Source organism: Mytilus trossulus, chromosome 2, assembly GCF_036588685.1.
Source record: "Mytilus trossulus isolate FHL-02 chromosome 2, PNRI_Mtr1.1.1.hap1, whole genome shotgun sequence".
NCBI classification, from domain to species: Eukaryota; Metazoa; Mollusca; class Bivalvia; order Mytilida; family Mytilidae; genus Mytilus; species Mytilus trossulus.
Genome location: NC_086374.1, coordinates 22,437,705 through 22,456,533, shown reverse-complemented (window position 1 = coordinate 22,456,533; position 18,829 = coordinate 22,437,705). Strand labels below are relative to the sequence as shown.

Genomic DNA, 18,829 nt, shown 5'->3' with positions numbered 1-18,829 from the left:
GCGTGTCCCATAAAATTGACAACATTGAAAATAAAACTAATAATTTTAACCAATCAGAAGACAGTAAATATACCAAATTTATTTATCTAATTTTATTAAACTTAGTATTTTAAGTGCGGAATCTGACTAGCACACAACACTTCGAACAGTATATATAGTTGATTGTCATGTTATTAATTCTAATTATTACTATAACTATTTATTATGAATATTTGAACAGGAAAGGAGACAGAATATATCATCAGTTAAAGAAACTAGGAGGATCTTATGATTGGGACAGAGCTTGTTTTACCATGGATCCAGTATGTCTTATTTTATAAGAACACATCAATATTTTCTTTATAATGATAAAAAAAATGTAGGATTTACTCTGTTTAGACATTAAACCAACAATACAATAGAACAAGAATAAACCTCTAGAGATACCGATATATTATAAATGCTTGTCTATATATATGTCAAGATCTATGTCAGTTTTGATCAGACAAGCAGAGAAAAACCATATTAACACAGAGAAAAACCATGTTAACTTTGAGACAACTATATTAACACAGCAGACACAACCACATTAACACCAAGACAGCCATATTAACACTGGGACAACCATATTAACACTTGGACAACCTTATTAACACAGAGACGACCATATTAACATGTAGACAACCTTATTAACAAAGAGACAACCATATTAACACTGGAACAACCATATTAACACTTAGATAACCTTATTAACACAGAGACAACCATATTAACACTCGGATAACCATATTAACTCTTAGACAACCAAATTAACACTGGGACAACCATGTTACCACTGAGACAACAATATTTAAGCTGAGACAACAATATTAACACAGAAACAACTATGTTAACATTGAGAAAACCATATTCAACTGAGAGTCAACCATATTAACACTGTTACAACCATACTACCACTGAGACAACCCTATTAACACTGAGACAACAATATTAACACTGAGACAACAATATTAACACTGAGACAACAATATTAACACTGAGACAACAATATTAACACTGAGACAACCATATTAACACTGAGACAACAATATTAACACTGAGACAACCCTATTAACTCTGAGACAACCCTATTAACACTGAGATAACCATATTAACTCTGAGACAACCATATTAACTCTGAGACAACAATATTAACACCGAAACAACCATATTAACACTGAAACAACCATAGTAACACCGAAACAACCATATTAACACTGAAACAACCATAGTAACACCGAAACAACCATATTAACACTGAGACAACCCTATTAACTCTGAGACAACCCTATTAACACTGAGACAACCCTATTAACTCTGAGACAATCATATTAACTCTGAGACAACCCTATTACCTCTGAGACAACCCTATTAACACTGAGACAACCATATTAACTCTGAGACAATCCTATTAACTCTGAGACAACCCTATTAACTCTGAGACAACCATATTAACTCTGAGACAAAAATATTAACTCTGAGACAACCCTATTAACTCTGAGACAACCCTATTAACTCTGAGACAACCATATTAACTCTGAGACAACCCTATTAACTCTGAGACAACCCTATTAACACTGAGACAACCATATTAACTCTGAGACAACAATATTTACACCGAAACAACCATATTAACACTGAAACAACCATATAACACTGAAACAACAATATTAGTTCAGAGATAACAACGGAGTCATTTACATCTATTTTATTATTTTATAAGGGGATTTAAAAATTAGACAACTATTCACCAAGGTTAAAAAAAAGTGGGTTTTAAATTTTGGATTTGGGTACCCTGATTAAGGTTATTCTAGAAAAAAGCTTTCAACTCTCTAAATTTAAATTTGCTTTTTTGTTCATTATATCAAAATGAATGCAGAATATAAAATTTTAAAAGCAGTCACAATTCTCAGTACATACATGTGTTTGTGTAGTGAAATAATTTCCAAGCGAATTTAGTTTCTGAGATAACAATAGTGTAAGTTAATACACTTGCTCTGAAATAAGAATTGTGTTTTGCAAGTGATAAATGTTTAATATTCCATTTCATTTGGATTGATATACATTTACCTGCTCAGAATTGAAACTCCCTATAGTGATCAAGGTTTGCTTGTAACTTATTGATTTGTATTTGTATTTTTGTACAGAAATTGTGCACAGCTGTGAAGGAGGCTTTCATCAAACTACATGAGAAGAAGTTGATCTACCGATCTGTCAGACTTGTGAACTGGTCCTGTACACTGAAATCTGCCATATCAGATATAGAGGTAACACAGTTAATTGTATACTGGAATAGGCATACGCTGTAGAAATAAGATGATGTGGTTTGATTGCCAATCAGACATCTTTATAACAGCCACTAAATGATGTACATATTGACAACTATAGGTTTGCTTTCAACAATGAGCAAAACCCGAACAGCATAATGAGCTTTAAAAAGGCCCAACATGACAAATGTAAATCAATTCAAAATGAAAAAAAGAATTCCCTGATTTATGTATTGTACAAAACAAAATCAAAAATCAGTATATTAAAAATTTTGTAAACAATGCTGTAGGAAGATCATTCTCTTAGATGAGTAACATTGCACTAACAAGCAAAAATGCCTCCATTATTTAAACCTAGATTATAGACATCACATGTTATAAGACCATACCACTGTAATTGAGGATGATACTATGGTAGGAAAACTGCTGTTGTAAATAAGCTTTATTTACAATAATAAAACTAAGTTACTAGAGTGGTAGACATGACTTTGATAGGAAGTCAGATTCATAAAAAAAGTCTTTATAAATCCTGTGCATGCATTTTTGTGTTTATTCACGAACCCTTTATCTGGCTATTGATACTGTAGATCCCTAGGTAATGCAGATCAAAATCTTTTGTTAATGATTACAAAGACCATTGAAAAACCAGCCATACAGAATAGAAAAACAGTTATTTTGAATAGGAATTAGGAACACAGATCCTATTTTATCAGCCATAACGATGGTTAGTAAGAGGATGTGATATAACCATATAAGATGATTCCTTTTATATATTTATTATGGTAAGGATTCCTATTGTTTAAATTATGGGTTACTCAAAATGTACTCATGTGTCCCTCATTTTCTCAGGTTGACAAGAAAGAATTAAGTGGTAGAACATTTTTACCAGTACCAGGGTATAAAGACAAAGTTGAGTTTGGTGTTCTGGTGTCTTTTGCCTACCCTGTTGAAGATTCAGGTAATATGATATCTGATAAAGTCAGTCAGTAATAGGTAGCTATGTATCAATACCAATGATTTCTCTTACATCAGTAAGTCCTTTCTCTAAAAAATAAACCATTTACAGGAATTGTTTTCTCATATGGATGATTGAGGTTTTTTTTGCACATTGTTATTATGAAATCCATATAAATTGGACAAACAAATTTTTTAGCCTATGCAAAACAATTGTTCACAATAAGATTTCTGTAATCTCTTGCAAAAAAAAAAAGGTTGGAGAAAGGGCATGTTCAGCATGAAATTCTTAAAAGCATTTCAAACAGTTTTCAAAATTAAATAGTGTGGTATGCCGAATCTCTTAAGTGTTCTAGAATTCATATAGAATATATATTTTTTTTAGTGAAAATCATAAGTCTTTAATTCTCTAAATCTATTATGTGATATGCTGTAAAAGCAGAAATTTTTGTGGAGGATTTAATTTCATTATTTCATGGAAAGAATATATTCACGAAATTAAAACCCCCACGAAAATTGAACCTCCATATAAAACCACTTACAGTTTAAGGAAACCACGAAATTAAATCCCCATGACATCTTACAGAGAGACAAAACCACAAAATTTTAACCCCACAGAATTTAATGTTTCTACAGTAACAATGAATGGACAGATTTTCCCTAAATCATTCAATAATACAAAATCAGTTGTATATATTAACTTTACACACTTTATACTCAGATCAAGAACTAGTTGTGGCCACCACACGTATAGAGACCATGTTAGGTGATACTGCTGTAGCTGTACATCCAGAAGACAAGAGATATTCACACCTCCATGGAAAGTTTGTCAAACATCCATTTGTTGATCGTAGGATGCCAATCGTCTGTGATGACTTTGTTGATATAGAGTTTGGTACAGGTATGTTGTACAGTTAGGCTGAGAACTTATTAATTAAATTGTTTTAAATATGATTTAAATTTCTTTTACTTTTACAGTATTTATCAATTTTGTATGGTTAGAGCAGCCTGAAATATTCTAAAAAAAATCTTTCCTTAATTTTTTTCATGTTTTATAATTGTTAGGCATAGGATTTTTCATATCTTCAGGGTACTTTTAAGTATCTTTTGCCCATCTTTGACAAAATGTAGAGCTAACATATTTTATCAACTTAAACAAAAATATACCTTGAAATGTAAAACTCACCAGGAATTAAAAGGGAAACCAGCACAAAGTTCAAATAAGAATGAATGACATTTTTTTTGTTGATTTCTTAAGTCATTGAATAAATGCCAGCAGTGGATTTTTCTAAATGGAAGCTGTCTGAGAAAACTTAAAAGATTTGTTACATTTTCTAATATTGGGGATATTTTCAAACACATGCAATTTATGACTTAAAAATACATTGATCTTATCTATTACAACACATCTAATTTTACTCTTGATTCATATACTCGGTAGGATAGTTTGAATGAATACTGAATCCATTGTTAAACAGTAAACCATTTCCTGTTTCTCTTTTCTCTTTATAATATCACTATGTTCACAAGTTTTGATAAACAAATTTTTTTTTTTAATTTTCTTTGTGTAGTTCCTTGTCTGACTGAATTCATTTAAATGATATTTCTTCTATTTTTAGGTGCTGTGAAGATTACACCTGCTCACGATCAGAATGATTATGAGTGTGGAAAACGACATAATTTACCATTTATTACAATGATTGATGATGAAGGCAATATATCAGCTGATTGTGGAGAATTTAGTGTATGTACTATTTATAGCTTTAAAGCTTTTTCAAATTCTTATATGAAATTCAAGTTGGTTTAATTTTTATACGACCACAAAAAAATTTTGGGATCGTATAATGGTATGATGTCGTCGTCTGCGTCGTCGTCCGAAAACACATTGGTTTCCGGATAATAACTTTAGTTAAAGTGAATAGATCTTCATGAAATTTTTTCAGAAGGTTCAAAACCACAAAAGGAAGGTTGGGATTGATTTTGAGGATGATGATCCCAACTGATTAGGAATTAGGGGCCCAAAAAGGGCACAAAACAAGCATTTTTCTAGTTTCAGGATGATAACTTGTGTAGAAGTATTTCAATTGTCTGAAAATCATACTGCAATGTTTAAAACCACAAATAGAAGGTTTGGATTCATTTTAGGGGTTATGGGGCCAAAGTTTAGGGATTAAGGGCCAAAAAGGGGTTAAAACAAGCATTTTTCTAGTTTCAAGGCAATAACTTATGTGTAATTGTATGGATCTCTCTGAAATTGTACCACAATGTAACATATAACAAAGGGGAGGCTGGGATTAAGTTTTGGGTTAATTGCCAAAAATATGTAGGAATTAGGGGCCAAAAAAGGGCCAAAAAGAAGCATGTTTCTAGTTTCCAACCAATCATGACAATAATTTGTGTTTAAGTGTATGGATCTCTCTGAAATTGTACTACAAGGTTCCATTCTGCAATGGAAAGCATGGGATTGAGTTTAAGGTTTATTGCTCCAAGGGGGTTTCAAAAAGTTGGGGGGGGGGGATTTTTTGTTTACCATTTTTTGAAGGGCTTCCTTTTTTTCAAAATTTTTCAAATTTAGAATTTTGAAAAGTTTCAAGAACAAATCTTCAATTGCACAGTATTGTGCAATAGATTTGTTAGATCTTTGACCACTTAATTTTGTGACAAAAACCTATATTATGTCAAATTTTTGATCACAATCCAAATTCAGACAGAATCAAGCTTGAATATTGTGACCAAATTTGCCCCAACTGTTCAGGGTTCAACCTCTGGGGTTGTATAAAGCTGCGCCCTGCGGAGCACCTGGTTTTTGTACAATTTTAGTTCTCTTTTGGAACATTTCCAAAGAATAAAATTTGTTATTGTGTGATAAATTAAGTTCACATTCACCTCATTGGAATAATGTATATATTTTTACTTTTTAATTTTGCTTTTTTTTTATTTATGGCAGTTTGTTCCAAAAAGCTATTAGATTTACACAATTTGTTTGTTGTTTTCAGGGAATGAAAAGATTTGAAGCTAGAAAAGCAGTGTTGAAAGCTCTAAAAGACAAGGGTTTATATAAAGAAACTAAAGATAACCCTATGGTTGTGCCAATCTGCAGGTCAGTCTCATCTATATCAATACTGAATTTACAGAGTTGGCCAAATTGTTTTTTTATACCCCTGCTTTTGACAATGATTACTGAAATTTTGTTTCAGGGTTTATATGTGTTTTCAGATTCATCACTCAACAACTTCCTGTTTACCGAACACTTGTATCATTTTACACATGATAGCCAAGTTGAAAATTTCGTCACGTTTTTCTCAGAAACTATAATACAAGGATTTCTGAAATTTGGTTTTAGGGTTTACATAAGTCAGTTATACTGTGTGATGCGTTTCAGATTCATCACTCAACAACTTCCTGTTTACCGAACACTTGTATCATTTTGCACATGATAGCCAAGTTGAAAATTTCTTCATGTTTTTCTCAGAAACTATAATACAAGGATTTCTGAAATTTGGTTTTAGGGTTTACATAAGTCAGTTATACTGTGTGATGCGTTTTCAGATTCATCACTCAACAACTTCCTGTTAACCAAAACATTTTGGCAGAGGTATCATCAGTGAGCAGTGACTCGCAGTTTTACTTGTTTTATTAGAAGTAAAATATTTACTACAACAATTCTCATATCTGAGGCATATGATAAATGTATCAGATTATACTCCAGTATGTATGCCTTTGTGTATCTTTTACTGAAGGTTTTGATACAAGACAGTGTTACTCGTAGATATTTTAGATGTGTAAAGAGAATTGTCAGATTTTTAAATCTTCAAGCAAGTACACTGTGCCAAACTTTTATCACAGTCACTGTATTCAATTTCAAAATTAGAGCTGATGATGCTGCAATGTAACAATCATGGCTTATTCTTTATGTTGGATCATTTTGATCATAATTTTACAAATAATCTTTTGATTGTCTCTTTATTTGAGTGCTTTGGATAAATTCTCTTTTTAATTGAAATAACCATCATTAATGCAGAAACAAAGCCACTAAATGAAGAGAAAAAATTTGATCAGTTTATTGAAAACTTAATATTATAAAAATGTTAAGTTAATGGCTGATCTTTAAATTTGCATCTGAAAATCCATAGTTCTTTGGTAGATTCACATATTTATATTTGTCATTCTAGAGCTATACCTTATAAATTTTTAAAAGAATGTAAAAAGAAATAATTGTAACTTTTTTTAGCTCACCTGGCCTAAAAGGCCATGTGAGCTTTTCTCATCACTTGGCGTCCGTCGTCGTCGTCGTCGTTAACAATTTTTCAAACATCTCCTCTGAAACTACTGAATGGATTTGAATGAAACTTAACATGATTGTTCCTTAGTATATCCTGCACTAAATGTGCGCTTCGATTTTTGATCCGTCAAAAAACATGGCCGCCGTTACTTAAAATAGAACATAGGGGTCAAATGCAGTTTTTGGCTTATACCTAAAAAACAAAAGCATTTAGAGCAAATCTGACATGGGTAAAAATGTTTATTAGGTCAAGATCTATCAGCCTTGAAATTTTCAGATGAATCAAACAAACCATTGTTGGGTTGCTGCCACTTAATTGGTAATTTTAAGGAAATTTTGCAGTATTTGGTCATTATCTTGAATATTATTATAGATAAAGATAAACTGTAAACAGCAAAAAAGATCAGCAAAGTAAGATCTATAAATAAGTTAATATGACCAAAATTGTCAATTGACCCCTTAAGGGGTAATTGTCCTTTAATGACAATTTTTCACAATTTGTTCATCATATTTGCTAACTTTAAAAAATCTTCTTCTCTGAAACTACTGAATGGATTTGGTTAAAACTTAGCATGATTGTTTCTTAGATTATCCTGCATAAAGTGTGTGCTTTGATTTTTGATCCGTCAAAAAACATGGCCACCGTTACTTAAAATAGAACATAGGGGTCAAATGCAGTTTTTGTCTTATATCTCAAAAACGAAAGCATGAAGATGAATCAAACAAACCATTGTTGGGTTGCTGCCACTTAATTGTTAATTTTAAGGAAATTTTGCAGTTTTTATACGACGACAAATTTTGAAAAAATTTTCGTCGTATATTGCTATCACGTTGGCGTCGTCGTCGTCGTCGTCGTTGTCGTCGTCGTCGTCGTCCGAATACTTTTAGTTTTCGCACTCTAACTTTAGTAAAAGTGAATAGAAATCTATGAAATTTTAACACAAGGTTTATGACCATAAAAGGAAGGTTGGTATTGATTTTGGGAGTTTTGGTCCCAACATTTTAGGAATAAGGGGCCAAAAAGGGACCAAATAAGCATTTTCTTGGTTTTCGCACTATAACTTTAGTTTAAGTCAATAGAAATCTATGAAATTTTGACACAAGGTTGATGACCACAAAAGAAAGGTTGGGATTGATTTTGGGAGTTTTGGTTTTAACAGTTTAGGAATTAGGGGCCAGAAAAGGGCCCAAATAAGCATTATTCTGGGTTTTCGCACAATAACTTTAGTTTAAGTAAATAGAAATCAAAAAATTTAAATATAATGTTTATGACCACAAAAGGAAGATTGGTATTGATTTTGGGAGTTTAGATCCAAACAGTTTAGGAATTAGTGGCCAAATAGGGACCCAAATAAGCATTTTTCTTGGTTTTCGCACCATAACGTTAGTATAAGTAAATAGAAATCTATGAAATTTAAACACAAGGTTAATGACCATAAAAGGAAAGTTGGTATTGATTTTGGGAGTTTTGGTCCCAACAGTTTAGGAAAAAGGGGCCCAAAGGGTCCAAAATTAAACTTTGTTTGATTTCATCAAAATTGAATAATTGGGGTTCTTTGATATGCCGAATCTAACTGTGTATGTAGATTCTTAACTTTTGGTCCCGTTTTCAAATTGGTCTACATTAAGGTCCAAAGGGTCCAAAATTAAACTTAGTTTGATTTTAACAAAAAATGAATCCTTGGGGTTCTTTGATATGCTGAATCTAAAAATGAACTTAGATTTTTTATTATTGGCCCAGTTTTCAAGTTGGCCCAAATCGGGGTCCAAAATTAAACTTTTTTGATTTCATCAAAAATTGAATAAATGGGGTTCTTTGATATGCCAAATCTAACTGTGTATGTAGATTCTTCATTTTTGGTCCCGTTTTCAAATTGGCCTACATTAAGGTCCAAAGAGTCCAAAATTAAACTTAGTTTGATTTTAACAAAAATTAAATTCTTGGGCCTCTTTGATATGCTGAATCTAAACATGTACTTAGATTTTTGATTATGGGCCCAGTTTTCAAGTTGGTCCAAATCAGGATCTAAAATTATTATATTAAGTATTGTGGAATGGCAAGAAATATCTAATTTCACAATATTGTGAAATAGCAATTTTTTTTTTAATTAGAGTTATCTTTCTTTGTCCAAAATAGTAAGCAAGAAATATCTTATTGCAAGAATTTTTTTTAATTGGAGTTATCTTTCTTTGTCCAGAATCAACTTAAATCTTTGTTATATACAATATACAATGTATATTCACTTTTTACTACCAACTGATAAATTTAAATAATCTTTACCATTCAGTGATAACAAGCAGTTTTTTTACATTTTATTTACAGTTTATTTTATGATGTATTTAAATGAGTAGTTATTGTTGCAAACTCCATTAGAATATTTTAATTGAGATTAGTTTTGGAATAAGGGAAAGGGGGATGTGATTAAAAAATTGGGTTCAATTTTTCTCATTTGAAATTTCATAAATAAAAAGAAAATTTCTTCAAAAATTATTTTGAGAGGATTAATATTGAACAGCATAGTGAATTGCTCTAAGAGAAACCAAAATTTAAGTTCATTAGAACACATTCATTCTGTGTCAGAAACCTATGCTGTGTCAACTATTTAATCACAATCCAAATTTAGAGCTGAATCCAGCTTGAATGTTGTGTCCATACTTGCCCCAACTGTCAGGGTTTAACCTCTGCGGTCGTATAAAGCTACGCCCTGCGAAGCATCTGGTTGGTCATTATCTTGAATATTATTATAGATAAAGATAAACTGTAAACAGCGAAAAAGATCAGCAAAGTAAGATCTACAAATAAGTTATATGACCAAAATTGTCAATTGACCCCTTAAGGGGTTATTGTCCTTTAATGACAACTTTTCACAATTTGTTCATCATATTTGCTAACTTTAAAAAATCTTCTCCTCTGAAACTACTGAATGGATTTGGTTAAAACTTAGCATGATTGTTCCTTAGATTATCCTGCACAAAGTGTGTGCTTTGATTTTTGATCCGTCAAAAAACATGGCCACCGTTACTTAAAATAGAACAAAGGGGTCAAATGCAGTTTTTGTCTTATATCTCAAAAACGAAAGCATTAAGAGCAAATCTGACATGGAGTAAAAATGTTCATTAGGTCAATATTTATCAGCCCTGAAATTTTCAGATGAATCAAACATCCAATTGTTGGTTTGCTGCCACTTAATTGGTAATTTTAAGTAAATTTTGCAGTTTTTGGTCATTATCTTGAATATTATTATAGATAAAGATAAACTGTAAACAGCAAAAATGATCAGCAAAGTAAGATCTACAAATAAGTCAATTTGACCAAAATTGTCAATTGACCTCTTTAGGAGTTATTGCCCTTTAAAGACTTTTTCACAATTTGTTCATCATGTTGACTTACTTTAAAAAATCTTCTCTTTTGAAACTGCTGTATCAATTTCAGCCAAACTTAGGCTAAATGAGTTTCAGAGTTTCAGAGTATCTAGTGTAAATTTTATATTTCATTTTTTTTGCTTTTGAAGAAAATAGGACGATTCAAAGAACATTTAAATAAATTGAAAAGCAAAAATAATCATTGATGAGAGATTAAACCAAAAAAATTCAGGTGAGCGATTCAGGCTCTTGAGAGCCTCTTGTTTATTTTTGTAATTCTGAAAAGAACTTTTTTATTTACAGTCGATCTAAAGATGTGATAGAACCTTTATTGAAGCCTCAGTGGTATGTTAGTATGCAGAGTATGGCGGATGCAGCTGTTAAGGTTAGTTAATGTTCTAGCATTATCTTTATTGACTTTCATTTTTAGATAGAAGTAAGAAGGGTATGGTATTATTATATCCACCTTTTGGAGTGGTCGGTATGTTGCAGTTACATTGTCAATCCATTTATGCTAATAGTTTTGTCAATGTCTAATTTCGACTGGAGTATAATTTGCATAAAATCATGTTAAACTCCTTGTTTTCTTTTATGCTTTTCCCGAATACTGATATTGACCTTCAGATTGACACTTCATATTAACCAGATTTTCAGTATGACTAAATGAGAAAAACTGATATTGGGGCTGTTACTTATCTTGAAAATATTGTGAAAACCTACAATAAGCAGTCACTAAAGGGAAGTATCTGAATTGACAACTTGAGAAAGGTGACCATTATAAATGAGGTTCTAAAACATAATATAAAATCTGATAACAACATGGAAAGTGCATGGGATAAGGTGAAATTTTGTTAGTATTTTCAATTTGTTGAGTAATCTTTTGTTCAGGCCAAAAAAAAATCAAAAATGACAGGTTTTTGGCACTCAAAATTTGAAGTAACATGAAATATTTATAAATCTTTGATAAAATAGACCATGATATGAATTGCAATGAAAACTTAAAAAGTGGACTCAACTCCCAATTCTTACTTGACCTTGATACGGAACACATGTATTTTTTTCATGATTATATTTTGGTTTAAAAACAAGAAAATTACTGTTGTTAAAAGTTGAAATTGCTATTTCATAAAAAAAAAAAATGAGGAGATCACTGTCCGTTTGAAACAACACATGAAAAGTATTCAAATTTAATGATATAGAGAAATCATTAAGAAAGGTCTGAAAGTGGCATTTAGAGGCAGGTGACCAATTAAACAAGGTGACCATTAAAGCAAGTTTGGCTGTAGCTGTTATGCTAAACTCAGATTAAACATATGTCCTAGTGCCTTGAATAGATCAGAGAATTGTGAAACATAATGATTGTATAAATATTGCAGGTTGTTAGAGATGGGGAGCTGAAGATTATTCCAGAAATGCATATACAGACTTGGAACAAATGGCTTGAAAATTCACGGTATGTACTTTCATCAAGCTATTCATGGTACCTGTAAAAATGTAGAAGATACATTATAGATATGTTTGATAGTGTGGTTGTTTGTATCCTTAATTTATTGCTTTACTCAAAGGTTTTCAAGTTTATTTTAGTAATGGCTAATAATGTGTGCCTATCTATTATTTGGGTGACATGTAAAAGTCTTTTTAAGGATTGCACAATTTTACACACAGAACTGCTGTTTCATTATTCCATTAAAATATTTATAAAAAGTTAGACTTTAAAGTTATCTCCCCTTATATGGCTAAGTGTTAAAAAAAACCACCAAAAAATGATATTGTTTATTTGATAAAATGTAGAATAATAAGATACAACACATACTTATATTGATTTGGTGGGAAGTTTACCAAATTAATTATATTCCTCTCTCAAAAATTGCCTATTTTTTAATGATCTGTGCTGATATGCATAAAATCACTTAAGTTAAGCCATCCACTGTAGTTTTATGCTCTGGACTGATTATTGTAAGGTTTATTTTAATTCAAGGTGGCCGAGGACATATGAACTATAATTTTTTTTCAGTAATAGGTACTTTTGAATGTTTTTTTCAGTGATTGGTGTATTTCCCGACAGTTATGGTGGGGACATCGTATCCCAGCCTACTTTGTTACTATTAATGATCCCAGCATACCTGCAGGTTCAGTAAGTGTATTATTTTACTAAAATATTGAATCATATATTGTTTAAAGCAATCAAAAATATAGTTAATGTTCTCATTAATTCAAAAAGAACTAGCACAAAAAAAAATTACAGAATGGATCATGATCACAGAAAAAAAAATATCCTTTGAATTTGACAGATGTAGGTTATTAATTACAGTAAAATATTTCTGGGTCATATACATATATCTTGGGTATTTCAAAGCACTGTTATTTTTATGCTCCACCTACGATAGAAGAGAGGAATTATGTTTTCAGTTCTGTGCGACCGTTCGTGTGTTCATTCGTCTGTTGGTTTGTTTGTCTGTTTCGTTCATTCGTCATTTGTCTGTCCCGCTTCAGGTTAAAGTTTTTGGTCAAGGTATCCAATCAACTTGAAACTTATTACACATGTTCCCTATGATATGATATTTTTAATTTTATTGCCAAATTAGAGTTTTACACCAATTTCATGTTCCACTAAACATAGAAATTATAGTGTGAGTGGGGCATCCATGTACTATGGACACATTCTTGTTTTATTTGGGGTTTCTGTAAAATATTTTGAAACTTGAGGTTACATGGTTACTAAAGCTTGTACACAGGTTAAATAAGGGGAACATTTGATTGGTTAACTTCCAGTGATGGTTATTTTCTAATATGCAATGAAATGTGAGTGATTTTTTTTATTTAGTACTGGACAGGATAAAACTTTACTCATGCCAAGTATTTCTTTATTTGAAACGAAGGTAAAATCTGCACAATTTTTTGAAAAGTGAAAATTTAACATAGACTAAAACGCAAAATATGGTGGTACAGTAGACTCCACCTAATCGGATATCGGTTAAACGAATATATAAGCTATTGTAATATTATTTCAAAACACCGAACCATTCCCTATACATTTCAGTCAAAATACATCGGATAATCGAATATCGGTTATTAGAATATATCGACTAATTGGATAGGAATATTCATGAAAAATGTGTGAAAACCATGTACAATCGAATATTTTGAAATAATTTCATATTTTTCTTGACAGGAAATGGAGCCGGAAGTTGCGCCATTACAAAGTTTAAGAAAACTTCAGTATAGAAATGTTTCATTTTATTAATAAAAACGATCTTTTACAGTCAAAATAAAACATATTTTTTCTTGTTGTCTTGTTTATTTTACGAATCTGATATTATATTTTGCCTCAGATGTGTTTATCCAAATGTGATCGTTATGATTATCATTTACTTCACAAACAAGGACACGACAGAAATGATAAACTGTGCGTGATGTTCATCAATGTTTAATAAATATGAATGAAATGTACCTCTTTCTCAACAATTTATTAAAATATATATAGAAGTCCCGTGTAAAAATAAGGAATCGTGTGTCAATAGCATATCCCAGGTGAAATAGAACTTGTACACACGTGCGCCATTTTTCTAATTTACATAATATTCAGCCTTTTATTTTGAACCATGACAGATAAGATAGAAAAGCAAATTAATTTATTCATATTATATATATATAATTATTTTATTCAGATAATCAACACATAATTATAAAATCAATAGACTGACAGATAAACAAAAAACATTATAATCAACTGATCGATCTATTACTCAATCAACCGAATTATCCGAACTTGTACCTGAAAAAACATTAAATTGAGATTAGTTACAAATTTCCATTAATAAAGCAGCTATAATAGCTATTGGTATCTTAGGGTTATGTCTGTAAATTTTGAAAAAAAACCTTGGAGGAATATACTTTCATCGGCTAATTGAATATATCGGACAATCGGATATTTTTAGCTGACATTTTGGGTATCCGATTGGCCGGAGTCTACTGTATTACACCTATATAACCTTTTATACATGGTGTAAAATTAATAGGCCTTACAGGTCTTTAAATAGAGACAGAAATGGTTGAATATTTGACTCTGTTAAAACATCAAAGATACTTCAATCTGAAACCATAATTTAGTTTGTTAGCATCATGACACTAGTCATTAACAATTTATAACCATGTACATGTACCTGTATATAATTTGGAATATTTTAGACCAAACCATTGGTAAAAAAATATTGTATCTCTAAAGCACCTCTAAACCCTAAGTTCACTTGTGTTCTATTTCTGCCTATCTGTCTTCTTTAATTTTTAAGTGGTACATATCATATAAGGTCAGGAATGTTGGAAAAAATATGTTAAATAAGGTTTTAAAAATTACAGGATACAGATGAGAACTACTGGATTGTTGCAAGATCAGAAGATGAGGCTAAACAAAAAGCTGCAGATAAATTTGGTGTTACTGTAGACAAGATATCATTAAAACAAGGTAATTAGTTCTGATCAGATAAACAGAAAGCTGCAGATAAATTTGGTGTTACTGTAGAAAAGATATCATTGCAACAAGGTAATTAGTTCTTGACAATAAAAAAAAATAGGAAGATATTAGGAATTTATTTTGACACTAAAGCTTTGTATGTGACATTTAGTTTTTACATATATGAAATTATCTTCCTTTAAATGATATAGAAAGATAGATATTATGTTTCAATTTAAGGTATGAGAGAACGAAATACAACTATTGAAAAATACTCATTAGGTTATTAAATGTAGCATTAAATGAGGTCAAGGAAAATTGTCAAGGATGATAAAGTTTAAAATTGATATTTACCTATGACACAGTTCTTCATGGTAAACAGACAAACACTATGGTTTACTATCTGAACTGATTCAAAGTTAAAATGAAAGAACTACACCTTTGAACACCAAATTTAATAAAAGAAACCACACATATAATGCAATGAATATTATTTTTGATTCATCAACTCATTATCTTTTTGTAGATGAAGATGTGTTAGATACATGGTTTTCATCAGGAATATTTCCTTTCTCGATATTTGGATGGCCAGAACAGGTAATTTTTAGCTCCAATGTGTGTACTATTGCCTTCGTTTGGCTATAGGTTGTCTAGGTTATTGCAGGCTGTATCTAAACATTTAAAAAATTATTCTTTGACCCCCCACAAACATTTAAATCTCATTTGTGAAAATAAAAGATGTGTCATGATTGCGAATGAGACAACTCTCCCCAAGAAAACAAATGGCATAGAAATTAACAACTATATGACCATAAAAACTTCAACAATGAGCAAAGCCCAAACTACATGGTCAGCTATAAAAGGCCACGAAATGACCAATGTAAAACAATTCAAACGAAAAAATTAACAGCCTAATTTATGTACAAAAAAATGAATAAAAAACAAATATGTTACACAACAACAAATGGCATATGCCTATGTGTGCTGGAGGCTGATTTCACAACAAATGAAGTGAATGGCTTATACCGTAAGCACCAACCAACTAACATGTGTTAAGCCTCTGTTACAAATGAAGTACTACCAATGTACAAAGAAGGGACAAGGATGTGAAATTTATTTTGATGCAACAAATTTTCAAAAGACCTTGACATTAAATCAAATTCCAAGAGTAAATTTTAAGTGTTTGCTATCTGCTTTATTTTTGTTTATTTATATGTTGTAGACAAAAGAACTGAATGCATTTTATCCTGGAACATTACTAGAAACAGGACATGATATTCTATTTTTCTGGGTCGCTAGGATGGTGTGTATGGGACTTGTGTTGATGGGAAAACTGCCCTTTAAAGAGGTAATTATTATAAAAAAAAAAAATGATTTTAATGTAACCTGTGATCATTTAATATTTGCTTGATTTAAATGAAGAAACCAAGTTCCAATGTAGAAAATAAAAATGCACTCTGTCCCATTAGCATAATTGTGGCAAAGTCCATGTTTTTCTACTTTGAAAGATAAAAAGCTACATACAGGTTTGAAATTAGATAGGAATTGTTTTTTCATACAGATTGCTATTGAAACCTCTAAAATTATTTTGGTAAAAAGTAGCATAGAATTGAATGATAATCCAATGTCAAATATTCCATGCATGCAAACAGAAAGATTAAGCATTAGCAAACAGACAAACAAATTCATCACAGAACTTCATTAAAAGTGTTTTACGACTTCCAATTACATTTTTAAAACAAAATGAAATACAGAGTTCAATACATTTCTCTTTGCATTTCATTTAAAACAGCTTAAAACTTATTTGACATAATAATATTGTAATATTATGGCCTCAATTGAATGATGAAGGTTGATATCCAAATTTGAAAGAGTTATTGTTATGACATACACTTTCCACAACAAAAGTTTAGTCTATGCACAGTTTCCTGTGGGAGAAGGGGAGTATTTTTACTACTAGCTTAATACAAATGTATTCCAAAACATCTATTTTACGTACTCAGTTTCCCACAGGAAAATGCATATTTATTGCTCTGCAACAAAGTTGTGGGGGACATATAGTTTTACCCCTGTCCCAAATTTGGTAATTCCGTCAACAACCCATTATACGTTTTTTTTTAAATAAACAGCTTTAGATATTGGATTGATTTTTGGTATGTGAATTAACCATGATGAGTCACAGATCAAGTTTGAGTTTCCTTCTGCTTCACTAATTTTTGTCGAAAATACAGGATTTGGACTTTTAGAAATTGTTTAAAATCACAGTTATACAAACTTTTTTTAAAAACGCCTTCAGATATGACTGGTTTTTATACGACCGCAAAATTTAAAAAAATGTCGTCGTATATTTCTATCATGTTGGCGTCGTCGTCTGCGTCGTCGTCCGAAAATACTTTTAGTTTTCGCACTCTAACTTTAGTAAAAGTGAATTGAAATCTATGAAATTTTAACACAAGGTTTATGACCACAAAAGAGAAGGTTGGGATTGATTTTGGGAGTTTTGATCCCAACATTTTAGGAATTAGGAGCCAAAAAGGGCCCAAATAAGCATTTTCTTGGTTTTCGCACTATAACTTAAGTTTAAGTTAATAGAAATCTATGAAATTTTGACACAAGGTTTATGACCACAAAAGAAAGGTTGGTATTGATTTTGGGAGTTTTGGTTCCAATAGTTTAGGAATTAGGGTCCAAAAAAGAGCCTAAATAAGCATTATTCTTGGTTTTCGCTTAATAACTTTAGTTTAAGTAAATAGAAATCAATGAAATTTAATCACAATGTTTATAACCACAAAAGGAAGGTTGGTATTGATTTTGGGAGTTTAGGTCCCAACAGTATAGGAATTAGGGGCCAAAAAGGGTCCCAAATAAGCATTTTTCTTGGTTTTCGCACCATAACTTTAGTATAAGTAAATAGAAATCTATCTATGAAATTTAAACACAAGGTTTTATGACCATAAAAGGAAGGTTGGTATTGATTTTGGGAGTTTTGGTCCCAACAGTTTAGGAATAAGAGGCCCAAAGGGTCCAAAATTAAACTTTGTTTGATTTCATCAAAAATTGAATAATTGGGGTTCTTTGATATGCCGAATCTAACTGTGTATGTAGACTCTTAATTTTTGGTCCCGTTTTCAAATTGGTCTACATTAAGGTCCAAAGGGTCCAAAATTAAACTTAGTTTGATTTTGACAAAAATTGAATCGGTTGGGTTCTTTGATATGCTGAATCTAAAAATGTACTTAGATTTTTGATTATTGGCCCAGTTTTCAAGTTGGTCCAAATCTGGGTCCAAAATTAAACTTTGTTTGATTTCATCAAAAATTGAATAAATGGGGTTCTTTGATATGCCAAATCTAAGGCCGTTTTTATTAAATAAGTTGGTTTACGGATCCGCCGACCCGATTTTTCGCTAATTCAAATAAAAATAAACGCACATTTGTCCTTAAAAATTATTTCCGCCGACCTCATATTTATCGATTTACTAAGAAAATTTTAAAC

The 18,829-nt window shown here is 31.1% G+C and overlaps 1 protein-coding gene across 1 annotated transcript in view; it reads left to right on the top strand.

The window, feature by feature from the left end:
- The window catches only part of LOC134706747 (valine--tRNA ligase-like), a 52,529-nt gene that overhangs the window by 10,906 nt on the left and 22,794 nt on the right, over positions 1–18,829 (top strand). The window contains exons 6-17 of the mRNA XM_063565961.1: positions 221–302; positions 2,166–2,285; positions 3,135–3,243; positions 3,961–4,140; positions 4,859–4,983; positions 6,236–6,339; positions 11,188–11,269; positions 12,261–12,337; positions 12,928–13,018; positions 15,241–15,346; positions 15,861–15,931; positions 16,557–16,682. Coding sequence (XP_063422031.1) covers positions 221–302; positions 2,166–2,285; positions 3,135–3,243; positions 3,961–4,140; positions 4,859–4,983; positions 6,236–6,339; positions 11,188–11,269; positions 12,261–12,337; positions 12,928–13,018; positions 15,241–15,346; positions 15,861–15,931; positions 16,557–16,682 — 1,273 coding nt within the window. The remainder of the gene's footprint in view (positions 1–220; positions 303–2,165; positions 2,286–3,134; positions 3,244–3,960; positions 4,141–4,858; positions 4,984–6,235; positions 6,340–11,187; positions 11,270–12,260; positions 12,338–12,927; positions 13,019–15,240; positions 15,347–15,860; positions 15,932–16,556; positions 16,683–18,829) is intronic.